The sequence below is a fragment of the Papio anubis genome, chromosome 19 (genome assembly GCF_008728515.1).
Source record: "Papio anubis isolate 15944 chromosome 19, Panubis1.0, whole genome shotgun sequence".
NCBI lineage: Eukaryota > Metazoa > Chordata > Mammalia > Primates > Cercopithecidae > Papio > Papio anubis.
In genome coordinates this window covers 15,989,274-16,004,718 of record NC_044994.1, presented here as the reverse complement: position 1 = coordinate 16,004,718, position 15,445 = coordinate 15,989,274, and the positions used below count along the sequence as shown (strand labels likewise).

At 42.4% G+C, this 15,445-nt stretch overlaps 1 protein-coding gene across 4 annotated transcripts in view; it reads right to left on the bottom strand.

Moving 5' to 3' along the window:
• Window positions 1–15,445, bottom strand: part of LAMA3 (laminin subunit alpha 3) — a 272,673-nt gene that overhangs the window by 135,531 nt on the left and 121,697 nt on the right. For 3 of the 4 annotated variants that reach the window (XM_021929998.2, XM_021930000.2, XM_021929999.2), the window contains exons 13-19: window positions 10,777–10,914; window positions 8,199–8,245; window positions 6,811–6,910; window positions 6,071–6,123; window positions 5,738–5,843; window positions 4,836–4,935; window positions 1,841–1,997 (exon numbers count right to left, since the gene is read on the bottom strand). In XM_021929998.2, coding sequence (XP_021785690.2) covers window positions 1,841–1,997; window positions 4,836–4,935; window positions 5,738–5,843; window positions 6,071–6,123; window positions 6,811–6,910; window positions 8,199–8,245; window positions 10,777–10,914 — 701 coding nt within the window. Of the gene's footprint in view, window positions 1–1,840; window positions 1,998–4,835; window positions 4,936–5,737; window positions 5,844–6,070; window positions 6,124–6,810; window positions 6,911–8,198; window positions 8,246–10,157; window positions 10,315–10,776; window positions 10,915–15,445 lie in introns of those variants that run through there. The other variant, XM_021930001.2, reaches the window with a different exon arrangement.

Genomic DNA, 15,445 nt, shown 5'->3' with positions numbered 1-15,445 from the left:
AAGGTTAAAGACTTTCCTTGTCTTTACAAGGTGGTAACATCTGGATGTAACTAAAATATACCTATATTTTAGTCAGGTATACAAATACAATAGGGTAACATCTGGATGTAACTAAAATATACCTATTAAATTTTATGATGTTCTATCTCAATTCCTTCTGCAAGACAAATGATGGCTTTTGAACCTAGAGGAGGGGTCCTGTTGGTCCCCAGGGCCTGGGCTCACACAGTATTCTGTGAATATTGTGGAGCCTGGACTGCTGAAGGAAAGAGTAGACTATTTTAATTCTGAACCACTGACTACACGTCCAGATTGGGCTGTAGCCCAAGGAAACTTCATGAAACTTGGAAACGCCCAAATTAGTGGTTCTTCTGGCATTTCCCCCTACTTCTTTGGTTAAAAGGAAGGGGATATATGTTAAGCGAGATATTGGTGACAATCAAGTCTGACTTTGTGTAGAACCACTTGCTCTGGAAGCAGGAGCCACAGGTGACCCACACTGAGGAACTCCTGCTGACCCTCACAATTTGTCTGAATTCATCTTGAAGTGTTAGTTTCAGATGGAAAATAAATATGCAAAAATGTATTAGGAGCAGAGGAAAGTAAGTGGTGATTCTGGGGGCACCACCAAGGTCCTCTGACCAAAATAACTTTCTCAGAAAATGTGTCGTTAGAGATGAATTCCTTTTTGTCCACCAGCTATTCTTTGAAACTGTAAGCACCTGTGAGAAGGCATACACTTTGATTGGGTTGTCAGTCATTTACATCCTGTTATGACTCAATGGAATTTACTGCTTGTTTTCTGAATAATGAAGTAATGTCAGGGAACTGAAGAAATTAAATAGCTGTATTTGGGGAGTGGTGGGAAAGAGTGAAGTATCTTAAGATCCTAGGTACTATTTCAGAAAGGCAGCTTGGATGGGGGACTATGGCCAGGCAAAAAGCAGTGTTAGAATCAATGAGGGGGAGGGGTCCGAAAGAACTGTGGCCCTGTCCCAGCTTCTCTACAGGCTGACGGAGGTAGCAACAGCAAGTAGCAGTCTTGACTGCGCTAACGAAAAATACTGTGTTACCATGATCGTTAATTTACCTCTCATATTCTGAATTTCTCCACTGAGAAACAGCTTGAAGAAATCAACCTCAAAGAAAAATTCTGAGGACAAAGCTACTCAATGGCTATATAGAATGTTTTAGTTATAAGTAGCAAGACGTATAAGTTGTAAAGGTAAACAAAGAATGTATAACTTCCCCTACTCATTCTAATATAAAGCAAAGATAGATGGATACAGTAGAGAAGAATGAAGGAAAGAGAAATATGGAAAAGAAAAATGAAATAGCACTTAACTAAGACTCATTATTTATCTTAGTTTCCATGTACATAGCAATTCAAAGTTTAAAAAAAGCATCAGCCAAAAATTAGGAACACTAGCTTTACTGGAATTACTTAAGCCAACTCATTTTTGTTTTCCACAAATGGCTTTAAAGAACACTGTCCCTCACATTCTAGTACAGCCTAACGTCACTTAGGAAACTTCCCTCTTCTTATAAAAAGTCTCCAGAGATAAACACTATTTTTCTTTAATCTCTTCATTTTCTGATTTGATAATCAAATCAAAGTAACAATGAACTATGAAATCCACACAAAGGCTTACCAGTTAATATACAGCCCTACCCCAAGCTCCAGGTTTAACCTAAACCCCAATGCCAACCCATAATATGGAGAAAAAGAATCGTGGAATGAGTTCTGGGGACAGGTCACCTTTCAGGGGGCTCACTGAGACTGGTGTGGGGAAGTATCTGAGCTACTCAGCCATGAAGCTGCTTTCTCCGGGTTGCATACCTGTACTGAGGTCATTTGGGCATATCCTCTCCAGCTAAACCCAGGAAATGCCAACGGATCAAATCCAAACCGAAGGTCTCTCCCATTAGGTGTGCTGCCGTCTTCAATCTCGTACTTCATATGATGCAAATCTGGGAAATAGTAGTTGTTTTCAGGCCTTTCGTAAATAAAAAGTAAACACATACGGGAGGTTAGGCCCATAGATCATCTGAACATCCTTTAATCACTATAGCTACTATGAAGGAACTCCACCACATTGACAGAGTACATTAAATAAAGGACAAATGAGAAGGATCTCCTGCTCTTTCTCTAAATTATTGCTTTCATTCACATAAACATTCACACAAAACACACTCAACACCTACTAATTCCAAGCATTAAGATGAGAAAATCATTTAGCACAAGCCATAGTGGTAGCATCCTTTAGTATGTTCTAAATAATTGCCAAAAATTTAGCAAAGTCAAATTAGTTTATTTACTGTGTATTTATTTAATCATTCATTTATACACTCATCACATAAATATTAATATCTATGTGCCAGGCACTCTTGCTAAGGACCATAGGTATAATGATGAACATGACATAAAATATTTCATATGCTAAATTTACAAGTTAGATATATTTTCTCGATATGTATTTTTTAATCATTAGAATGACTCTTCTATGCCTTGTTTTCTCTTAAACTATATGCCTATTAAAGAATTCTTTTCAAGAGCTCAGCTGTGGTAGGCACAGAGAAGTATCCAAAATATTCCAACATTGTGCGGCATTTAACAAACTACTTAAAGTTCTCAAAAAAAAAAAACAAAACAACAACAAAAACAAAAAAAAACAGACACTTTGCTAATCCAGTCACAAGCTAAGAGTAGTTAGTGGGTTTAATGCCATAAAGATGAATTTGTTAAAAGAAATAGAAGGCCATGCTCCTATACTGCAAATAGAATTAGGAATGCTTACAACTTTTCTGGAAACAATTTACAAAAATCCTTAAAAATGTTCACACACATTGACCCAGTAATTCTACTTCCAGGAATCTGTTCTAAAGAAAGATTTTGTAGATAGTCAAAGAATTAACACAAAAGAATGTTTGAAACAGTGAAGACTTGGAAACAACATAAGTGTACAATTATGAAATAAATTATAAAAAATTACATAACCATTTAAAATGTGAAGACTAATGATAATAATAGGAAATATTTATGATATGATGTGAAGAAATCAACACTAGGGTGGAGCAAGATGAAACACAGATGGAAAATGTTTACTTTTTTGAGACGGAGTCTCACTCTGTCGCCCGGGCTGGAGTGCAGGGGCACTATCTCAGCTCACAGCAACCTCTGCCTCCCAGGTTCAAGCAATTCTCCTGCCTCAGCCTTCAGAGTAGCTGGGATTACAGGTGTGTGCCACCACGCCTGGCTAATTTTTTGTATTTTTAGAAGAGAAAGTGTTTCACCATGTTGGCCAGGCTGGTCTTGAACTCCTGACCTCAGGTGAGCCGCCCACCTCAGCCTCTGAAAGTACTAGGATGACAGGCGTGAGCCGGGAAAACATTTTATGCAGGCATTTACAAAGCTCCCCTGGCCCATGGTGAGGCTCACTGGTCTTCAGGAAGACAAACCTACAGACGTGCCTTTTTCACAGATCTTTTACTCCAAGCCCCCACAGTGACAGCCAATTAGAAAGACTGAGGGAAAGTGCAGCTGGGTTACTGCAACCTCAAACTCCTGGGCTCAAGCTATCCTCCTGCCTCAGCCTCCTGAGCAGCTAGGACTACAGGCATGCACCACAGTGCCTGCCTAATTGTTTTTTTGTTTGTTTGTTTGTTTGTTTTGTAGAGATGGGGTCTCACTATGTTGCTTAGGCTGGTCTTAAACTCCTAGCCTCCAGCAATTGTCCCAACTGGGACATTACTCCTGGCCTGCTCTGACTTTTAGAATTCAAATGTTGGAGACATTGAGGGAAAGGAGAGAATCACCTTGCTAAATACAATTTACCTTCACAACATAAAAGATCTCTTTATAAATCTGTTACTATTGCAAGTAGTGAAGGTACCTGAGATTCAGAAGTTATTTTTCCTCCCTTCACAGAGGAAAAATCACTGATGAAACATCAAAGCTTCAAAATATTTATAAATGGTGAAATACAATGGCCTAAGAGATGGAACAATACCGTAGTTCCTATAGTTCCCCAGTCTCAATCTGCACCTCATTCCCTTGCTCCTACAGTTCATTGTCACCTGCTTCTGCATGAGACAAAGCACTTCTTCCCCACTTCCAAAGTTTTCTTACCCCTACCCTCACCGCAACCCTGGGGAATAACTTTGGCTTCTCTACTTCCTCACTCCTGGTCCCAAGAGGGAAACAGGAACCGAACCTTATTAGCCCAGGCACCTGGGTATGTGGTGACACTCCCTCTTATGCCCTCTCTTATTGGCCCAAACCCCTGGGTATGTGGCACCGCCCCTTCTTATTCCCTTTCTTATTGGCCCAGGCACCTGGGTGTGTGGCACCGCCCCCTCTTATTCCCTTTCTTATTGGCCCAAGCACCTGGGTATGTGGCACTGCCCCCTCTTATTCCCTTTCTTATTGGCCCAGGCATCTGGGTGTGTGGCATCGCCCCCTCTTATTCCCTCTCTCCCTGGAGCGGGCCTATCTGTGGGCTCCTCCTGCTCCAACTTGTACATGGAGGTTAGGCCCTGAGAACCCACCTCATGCTTCCAGCTCTCGTCTTGCCCATCTGGTTTTTGTACCCGTGGGAACTTTCAAGCAAAGGTGCTTCATAGTCTACACAGCAGAACAGGCTTTATGGGCAAGGTAATCTCCTGTTTTAAACAACTCACACACAAATGTCCAGATTTCCATTAACATAGGACAGCTTCCCCTGCCCTCGATCCTTAGGGCTGCTTCTCTCTTCACCAGAGCTGTAGCACAGGCAGGAATGTCTAAGACCGTCTTCCACACCCTGAACATGGGAAGAAGCCTCCCGAAGACTCACCGCTGGCACGCCTTTCCCACGACATGCTCTCGGCACTGGCACACTCCGGAGGGCCCGCTGCACACAGAGGACAACGCCCCACCAATGTCACACTGGCACCCTGAAAGCCAGGAAACAGCAGCAGTTACCCCTTAAGCCATCTCCACACTGAGTGCCTCCCCTGCTCTATGAGAAAGGGAAACTGACCATGCCAGTGACACAGTGTCTGCTTTCTTTCCTCTGCCACACCTGTCTGGCCGGTGTTTGAAATCTCAGAAACTCCCAAACTAAAATGGTGTGTCTGCACTTGGAAATCAGATTCAACCACAAAAACAACAACAAAAACAAAATTAAAATGGTGTGTCTTTCCAAAGGTCTGCTTCTAAGTTGGAGGCAGCTACTATAGGCCAGCTCAAATGCTGTTGTCCAATGCAAAGATGACAGCAGCCCAGGAGTAAACATGCTTCAGAAACCGTGCTGTTCTAAAGAACATGTGATAACCAGGGGCCGAGCGAGAGATTCAGGAGTAGCCTTGTGGGGCAACTGTCCTGCAATTTCCTTATTTAACACAACACTGTCTCTGAAAATCTGATGCTAGCATTCATTTTTGATAATATAAAATATATCTTTAAAATTACTAAATCTTGATGTTATTTATAAAACTAACAGATGCCCTCCCATCCCAGTTACGTTTCTTATAATTAAACCCACAGTGTGCTGGTAGAAGAGAAGTAGAAACAGCTTCACTTGCAATTTACTAGTTTCAATGTAATCAATGTTTGGCCAAATTCCCTGGACAGAATGCTTCAGGGCCATTCCGTCAGGAAGTCTGCATGAAGATGACAAACTCAGAAGAAATGTTATTTGGACCATCTTTGTCCATTAACATTGTGCTTTGCTCAGGGCCCACTGGACTTATTTACCTTGACACCCAAAGTAATTGCTCTTTTCCAAAGCAAAATATCCATCTTCACAGGTGTCGCAGGAATCACCACCCACGTGGGACTTGCAGTGACAGTCACCGTCTCCCTGCAGGACAATGAACCAGATGACAACATTTTATACAACTACAGAATTCACTAATCTTCAAGATTGAAAACTGGCTCGTTGTATAATAGGAAGCAGTGTAGCCAGGATCTGGAAAGGATTACCATGCACTGTAGAATGACAGAGGTACTAACACACACCCCCAGAAACCCCACAAGCAGTTGCTGTAACATTCTGCTGTTGTCACATGAAAACTTGGCCCACTTTACCTGCCTACACTCTCCAGTTCCACTCACTGTTCCCGCCTTATGGCACTGGCATTCTGTGGAGATAAGAGAGCATCCTTAAACCAAGGGAGACACAAAAGACAGTTCCTGGCTCTGGGAACATCACACAGCTGCAACACAACGTGTGCAGTCGGCCTTGCCAGTGCAGTTCAATGGAATGAGAGTTTGCATCACTGAGGTCTAAAATTGGACTGCTTTCTGAAGTTGGCAGAACAGACCAATCCATACCATCCATCTACAAAAAGTAACGGCTAGTTTATGGCTACTCCATGACAAAAGTTGCAACATCATGGGATTTTTGAATGATTCCAATGCCAAGGTCATTACTGATATGCATGCATGGAAATACACTCTATTCAAGGTTATTCAGTATCCTTAACTCGGTGTTTTTAAGTCCTTATACTGGCTTCGATATAAGCATAAAATTAAAGTTAAACCAGAAAAAGTAGATTATAAAAACAAGGACATAAAAACCATATATCAAGTAGCTGCCTTCTCAAACAACAAAATACATACAGAAACAGGCTAGAAATCCCTTGCTGAGATTTTGAAAATCACAGACATTCTGCCAAAAGTGGGGGGAGAACATCAGAACATTAGATAGAATCTTGTCACATTGAAATGATTCAACAAATAGCTCTTGTGGGTGGGTTTAGTCACTGGGGCAGAGAAAATTAAGAGAACATTACAATATAGTAAATTATGATATATAAGAAACCTACCTGAACATCCATTGGGGTTTTCTTTGTCCAGATTCCAATACAACGGTTTGCAGATGCTGCAAGTAGGGCCTTCAACGTGAAGCTTGCATGGGCAAGACCCCTTTCAATGAAAATCGAACAAGCATTTGACATCTTGGAATTAAGACATGTTTTCAAACATGTGTGTGAGCAAAGACTTGTCACAGAAATATATTTTGGTCACAAAAAGTAATTAAGTGTCTCCGGGGGAAAAAATACTGGGTTGATTTCAACAGTCTGTGAATTGCTTTTGTTTATTTTTATTCATTTATTTGTTATACATGTAATCTGCATTTGTGGTTAAAAAGAAATTGGAAAATACGGAGAAAGAAAATTTCAAAATCACTCTTATTTATAGCATTGTCAGTGTCTGTTGATACTGTTACAGCAGAGACTATCAATTTAAATAGAAAAAATGTCTGAATATTTAACATGTTGAAAATCAGTACAGAATTGTTTATCTGAGAGTGCTTTGGTAATACGCAAGATTCACGGCCTTGCATCAATGTCATCAAGGCTTACAGGAAGGATGGCAGAACCTCATTCACTCCATCCATTCTGTGCCTGGAAGTTGGCATCTCTAGGCTCTGAGGCCAAGAAGACAGACAATTTCTAAATTATCTTAGAAAATTGCTCAGAATAGGCCAGGCACGGTAGCTCACGTCTGTAATCCCAGCACTTTGGGAAGCCGAGGCAGGTGGATCACCTGAGGTCAGGAGTTCGAGACCAGCCTGGCCAACATGGTGAAACCCTATCTCCACTAAAAATGCAAAAATTATCTGGGTGTGGTGGGGCGTGCCTGTAATCCCAGCTACTCAGGAGGCTGACGCACAAGAATCGCGTGAACCCAGAAGGCGGAGGTTGCAATGAGCTGAGATAGCGGCACTGCACTCCAGCCTGGGCGACAAGAGCAAAAAAGAAAAAAAAGAAAAAAAAGAAAAAGAAAAAAAATTGTTCAGAATACCATGGTATTGTGCTTGGAATAATATAAAATAAATTGTAATTATTTTGTACACACCCAACTTTATTTAATGTGCCCTTGGCCATTGATTTTCTCAATGTTATTAATTATGCTTGTCAGACTTACGTGCAGGGCTCCACAGAGGCAACACCCTCTGAGTAAACTACAAACCTGCAGTAAGAGTTAAACTCTAGGACTCCAGAGTAACAAGTTTAAATCTTATTCTTTAGTTTTTGAAAAAAAAAATCACAAAATCACATATGCTGTTTGAAAAAACAACAATGACCTCTTTAAGCAATTTAGCCTTGGGTCTTATTTTAATTTCTGGAAGTGCCCACACTGTTAGTCCTTAATATGTATCAGAATAATGGAGATAGTTAGAATTGCAACCCTTTTATAGTCTACTTACCAAATTGGAGTCGATGGTACCAGCTGGGTCACAAGCACTGCTGGAACCTGAATATGATTCAGAAATTTTTAAATTATCTGGTAGTTTGTTTTTCTCTTTGTTTTGATGTTTCAAGTCTTAAAAAGTTTTGTTTTCAAAAATAGTGTATCTACATTTATATTTTCAATAGATGTGTGGCAAAGTCTGCATGCAATTCATAGTCAGGCATCTTGAATGACATTTATGGTCCTTAATTCCCAAATGACCTCTTTGGCCACTGAACAAATCTCTATCCTGTATACTCATGACAGTTCACTTCTAATTGCTCATGAAGAAAGAGATTAGGGAAAGATTCTAAAATTTTGAGCATCATTAGTATCGTCCAGAAGAGGGCAATATTGTACCAAGAGATTTTTAATTGCCCATTTAAAAGAAGTTCAAGAATTTCTAAGTACATCTTTAATTATCACACCTCCTTGTTCCCACCTGTACTAAAGTTATTTATAAAATCAATTGGTTTGTTTTCCTGACTTAGTATAACACTACAAACCAAATATAATCTCTCTTCAATACATTGGGATCTTGCAATGTTTCAGTATTACAATTACACAGTGTTTGAACTGGGTAAGTCTGTTCTGACTCTGGTTTTTCAAATCATTTAAATAAATCCATAATAGCATCTTGTTTCCTTGCAAATTGTTCCTTAACCCTATTGGTTTTGTTTGTTTCTGTCTGCCTCAGCTTCCCCTTGATGATTCTAATTCTCTCTCTCACTCTTTCTTGAGACAGGGTCTTGCTCAGTCTCCCAGGTTGGAGTGCAGTGGCACGATCATAGCTCACTGCAGCCTCCAATGCCTGGGCTCGAGTGATCCGCTCACCTCATCCTCCGGAGGAGCTGGAACGACAGGCATGCACCACCATGCCTGATTATTTTTAAAAATATTTTCTAGAGGCTGGGAGTGGTGGCTTACACCTGTAATCCCAGCACTTTGGGAGGCCAACGTGGGCAAATCACGAGGTCAGGAGATCAAGATCATCCTGGCTAACATAGTGAAATCCCATCTCTACTAAAAATACAAAAAGTTAGCTGGGCATGGTGGCGTGCGCCTGTAATCCCAGCTACTCGGGAGGCTGAGGCAGGAGAATCGCTTGAACCCATGAGGCAGAGCTTGCAGTGAGCTGGGATCGTGCCACTGCACTCCAGCCTGGGGGACAGAGCAAGACTCTGTCTCAAAAAAATAAAAAATAAATAAAAATTCTAGAGACAGGATCTCATTATGTTGCCCAGGCTGGTTTCCAACTCCTGGCCTCAAGCAATCCTCCCGCCTAGGCCTCCCAAAGTGCTGGGATTACAGGCATGAGTCGCCCTGCCCTGTCCTCTCTTTCTTTTCTGATGTTCTCCTGTTCTCTGCATTTTTCCGTAATACTCAACACAAACTTCCAGCTGTTTGTTTTCCATGCCCAGCCTCGGGTTCCTCTCCAGGATGCAAACGTTGCCATCCAGCCCTGGGATGATGGTGGCTGCTCAGCTTCTCTGCCAGGCAGCCACAGCACTTCTTTCTGCTCCTGAGGACCATGGAGGTGAGCAGACCCATGCAGGATGCCGTCACATCCTAGGGACCTTCAGGCCTTTTGAAAGGCAAGCCCCCCCTCTGACTGCCTGCTGCAACTTCCACCCTCAAGGAAACCTGGTCTCCAGAGGATTCTGGTTAGGAAGATTCTGGGAAATGAAGTCAGTCTTGTTTTCAAAGGGCAGGAAGGGGTCTGAGAAACCACATTCTCCTGACGGATAGTCTGGGTCAGCCTTCCACAAACACCTCTTCATAGTAGCAAGAGTCCTCTGAAATTGACAGGAGCTATTGGTCTGTTCTCCGGCTGCACACACCAGGGAGCTCAGGGAAACTTGTGGACATCTCATTTCTGTCCGCTCTACATGTGCAACCCTTAATCTCTCATATTAATGGAGGGATGAATACCAACCACATCCCATAGCTGTAGGCTTGGTTTTCATCTCCCACTCAGTGCACTCTCTCCAAACTGCATAGACTCCAGTGCATCCCACCGGCCTTCCCCAACACTGGGCTGAAGTGTGATGACACGGTCCCCCAGAAGGACAGAGGAGGGCAAGGAGAGAGGCCTGAAACACAGCAAAGGTCCTGCTAAGCCTGCTGGCAAGGGGATCTGTTAGAAACATTACAGTGCTGTCAGCATTAGCACCAGAAGCTGGGAGCGAGAGAAGGCAAGGTGCCACGGGACAGAAGACAACAAATGGCCTCTTTAGCTCAAAGGAGTCACCTATGCCACAATGCTATCCACAGAAAACTGACATGTGAACCAAGAAACCCACATGTTTAGCACATGGAAATTTACATTTAGTTAAAAAAAATCATTTCTGGATTCTTTTGAGGGTACATATATGATATACGTGTTTTCAAACCAGACTTGAACAGGGGAGGAACCAGGCAGACTAGATCTGTGAAAGCAGGATGTAGGGGTGGCCAGTGGTGGGTCTGTGGGGGATTTGCAGGCTTCTCTGGGAGGCTGGCTGTACATACTTCAGAGAGGAACCAGACCTCCAGCTATCTGCTGGCTTCCTTACCTTGGCAGTGGGGGAAATCATAGGCTCCTGAGAGACACCTGTCACACCGCTGTCCTGTAACTCCTGGCCGACATTCACACTGTCCAGTCACTGAGCTGCAGGGCATCTGGTAGGATCCAAGGGCTGAACACCAGCAGGCTGGATGAAAGAATTCAATCAGACTCAGGCAGGGGTTGCAGGTATAGGAGGGGGAATAACCACGTCCCGGAGCAGAGCATGAGGGTGGAGCCAGAAAGACCCAAACGCAAGTTCCAGATCCATCTCATGAGATCGGGAACCTGAAACAAGCCACTCAACTGCTCTAAGCCTCAGTTTCTCCTTCCTTAAATGGGAGTGATGCTAACTTTTATTTGATAACTTGTGAGGGTTGCATAAGATAATACGTAAAAGAGCTGGGGACAATGCCTATCATAGCGAGCACTCAATAACTGCTAGTTTTTATTGCTGTCATGAATTTCATATTCAGCAAGATTTGCAGGTGCTGGGTGATGGTTTTGGGGATTCTGCTCACCTACAGAAGCTGGTATTCGTAGGAGGAGGATGCAGGGAACAAATGATGGGGGATGTGACTCACTGGAGGGCCACTTTAATTCCATATCCCACTGAATATTCCATATCAAGTGCAAGCCATTCCAGGCCAGATCAGCCTACAACTGTCCCTGTTCTTCTCTGTCCTCCTCTCTTTATACCTATTTTCTCAATGTCTAGTGTAGTTATATAGTCATGGAAAAAATGGTGCAGACAACATTGAAATGGATGGGAAAGGCATCCTAGTTTCCTCCCTCCCCCAAACTGTTACCATGATCTTTGGCTAAGTGATTAATAAACATGTGTGGATGGAGAGAACAGATGCTGGCCATTCATTCTCCTCTTGATCCCCTTCCCACTGGGTCAGGTCCCTGCTAGCCTCTATGAGACCAGACTTCTATGGGCTGGAGTTGTACAAGGTCATCCCCATTTGCATTGCAAAAACCCTTCTTCTGGAGAGGGATGAGCAGTGGAAATGACCTGACTGACTTCTCCAGCTGAAGAGTTCTACATCTTAAGAACTGAAAGAAACTAGAGAGAGCATCTTATTGAATCCCATTATTACATGGTGAAGTTCAGAAGTTAAAGGGCATTTCTAAAGTCAATGGATTAGTCTCTAACAAAGGGCTTTAGTCTTTGGAGTCAGACACATCTGGATTCCAGTACCAGCTGTGCCACTTAACAGCCCTGCAGTTATGGCTAGTTGCTTAGCTTCTTTAAGCCTCAGTTTCCTCTTCTGTAAACGAGCTGATAATAGCACCTACTTTATGAAGTCATCAGAGAATCATCAGCAATAAGGCACTGAGCATGATGCTTCGCACAGCCAAAACGCTCAGGAAGTGTTCACGCTTATTAACATTATTCTAATTACCCAAGTCCCCCAGTGCGTGGGGAGGTGCTCTTTACACTTTCCCATACTGAATTAATGAAAATCAATGAATTAGTACATCTGACTTCCAAATTTATATCCAGTGTAGTGCACACAGTAAAAGATACAACCTGTTTGCAACTATTCAAAAATTCCATGCTAGTTGGAGCCTTGGGAAAGAAAAGATTCATAAGGTAAAGCCCCAATTCTGGTGATTTATTTACAGGTAGACTTGGAATCTGAGCCTTGGCCCATGGGGCCCCCACAGGGACGAGACCATGTTATTTTCATTCTCTGTGACGGCCCAACCCATGTACGGTGAATTTCTCTGAAACAGATTTTTAGTAAATGATGGTGAATGACAGAATTTACCTGAGTCGTCATCGGAAACATAAAAGACATTCTCACTGATGGAGGGGAACTTGGCTAGTTTACTCACTTACAAATTACCTAGGAGTTTCAACAGGCTATGTGACTTGTTCAGAGAGACACAAGTAGTTGCAGACCCACAGAATTTACTACCATTTCACTTTCCTATTTTACAGTCATCCATCCAGCAGACGTTGATTGAAGGCCTACTGTGTTCAAGCAGCACCCTTGCTAGGTGTTATGTTGGAGGTAAATGTAAAAACACGTATAGTTAGCCTTCCATATCTGTGGTTCCGGATCTGTGCATTCAACTAAACACAGATCAAAAATATTCAGAAAAAAACATAACTGAAAAATAACAAATATAATACAAATAAAATAATAATGCAATATAACTATTTATGTAGCATTTACATTACATTATGCATTATGAGTAATCTAGAAGTTTAATGTATAGAGGAGGATGTGTGCGGTTTATTTGCAAATACTGTGCCATTTTATTTTATTATTTATTTACTTATGTATTTTGAGACAGAGTTTCGCTCTGTCACTCAGGCTGGAGTGCAGTGGTGCGATCTCGGCTCACTGCAAGCTCCGCCTCCCGGGTTCACGCCATTCCCTGCCTCAGCCTCCCGAGTAGCTGGGACTACAGGCACCCACCGCCACGCCCAGCTAATTTTTTTGTATTTTTTTAGTAGAGACGGGGTTTCACCACGTTAGCCAGGATGGTCTCGATCTCCTGATCTTGTGATCTCCCCGCCTTGGCTTCCCAAAGTGCTGGGATTATAGCCATGAGCCACCAGGCCTGGCCATACTGTGCCATTTTATATCAGGGACTTGAGTATCCTTGGTTTTTGGTGTCAATGGATGGTCCTGGAACAAATCCCCCATGGATACTGGGAGTTGACTGTATTCCCTAATCTCAAAGAGCTAAAAATCCAGAAGAAGGACTAGAGAATGACTGACATAGCACAAAGCTCTCCCACAAGACACTACCCACTCCATACAAAGCATGCCTAATGCTCCCCTAGCTATTGGCAGACAGAAGGACAAACACTCAGATCTCCTATTGCCATTTCCACCTGTCTTCTCTCATGGCCCATGGTCCCAGCTGGCCTGTCTGCAGAGGTTAAGTCTCTACCTACTGGTAGAATTCTGAGGAAATGTTCTTGGGTTCTACAGTGGTTAATTTTGTGTCAACTTGGCTAACTATGTTGCCAAATGGTCAAACACTAGTCTAGATGGTGCTGTGAAGGTATTTTTTTAGATGAGATTAACATTTAAATCAGTAGACTTTGAGTAAAGCAGATTATCTTCCATCATGTGAGTGGGCCTCATCCAATCAGGTGAAGGCCTTAAGAGAAAAAGACAGATGTCCACCAAGGAAGAAGGAATTCTGCCTACAGATTTTCTTTGGACTCAAGCTGCAAAACCACCTCTTGACTGCATCTCCAACCTGTTAGCCTACCTTGCAGATTTTGGACTTGCCAGCCCCTACAACTGTGTGAATCAATTCCTTAAAATAAACCTCTCCCCATCCACACACACACACACACACACACACACATGCACACAATATATATTATATGTACGTAGATAAGTAGATAAGATGTATCGCTGTATCTATATTTAGCTATGTGCCTATCTATCTATCTAGAGAACCCTGACTAATACAGATTTTGGCACCAAGAGAAGTATTCTTAGAGGACCAGAATTTTTTTTTAAATTCATAAATACAGGTAGGGTCTCACTATGTTGTCCAGGCTGGTCTCAAACTCCTGGCCTCAAGTGATTCTCCCACATTAGCCTCCCAAAGTGCTGACATTATAGGCATAGGCCACCATGCCCAGCCAGGAACAGAATTTTAAGAATAAATTCTCTGAATTGGTTTGGGGGTTTCTGGAATTGGTTCTCTAAATGACTAGATTTAGAAGCACTAATGATTCTATTTCCAATAGTGAAGAAAGCACTGATAGTCATTCGTGTGATGTGGTAATAGAGATACACAAAAATATCACTATTAGATACTCCTAATCAAATCATTATGATAGACAGTGTTCTGGGTGACCACATATTTGATAACATAGAACATTTCTGTCAAACTAATGGGCATAATGAGCTTGGTTGGTTGCTCCTAATTGGGCTGGACAAACCAGGGAAAGAAAAGGAGTTGAGGGATTTGAATTCCCACTCAAATGCAGCATAAATGACCTGAAAGTTTCTGTGTCTTCCCAGAAAGAAATCCTTATCTCCTACAGCCTCAGAGCTGAGACTGCAGGAAACCAAATCAAGAATCTTCATCCTGCGAGTGTCTGAATTGCAATGCAAGTTAAATTCCGAACCTTGCAGAGGATCTGCTGTTAAAGTGGGGGCATAGATTGGTAAGGAATAGGACTTTGAAAATTGGTTTGGGGACATATGGGAAGATCATGATGAAGATGGGTACACTGAACCCCTAAATTCCAATGAGTCTTCTTTGTCAGAAGAAGCAACTGTACCCCACCATGTTTGAGCAGGTTAGCCCTGCTTTGCCTGAGAAAGCTGTAATGACCTTCCCTGAGGGAGCCGTCATGGAAGACCCTACTGGTTCTCTTCAGGACCCACCCCCATCTGACTTTCCTTATCAACTGATAACTGGACTCAAATCCCAACAAGCCCTGAAAGGTGAAGTACCAAGTATGACCCATGAGAAGGTAGACTACACTCCAAAAGAACTAAATGATTTTTCCAATTGAAACAGACAGGCAGCTATTTGAGGAATATCTGTAAGAATCGATGTTAAGGGTGTGGAAACTGCTGCCATCGAATTGGAAAACCTAAGTACAATGGGGGTAACTGGACCCAGGTTGGTGGCAGCCAAGTGTTGGCAATAAATCACCAAAAGCAAGGTGGGTGTGGTTACCA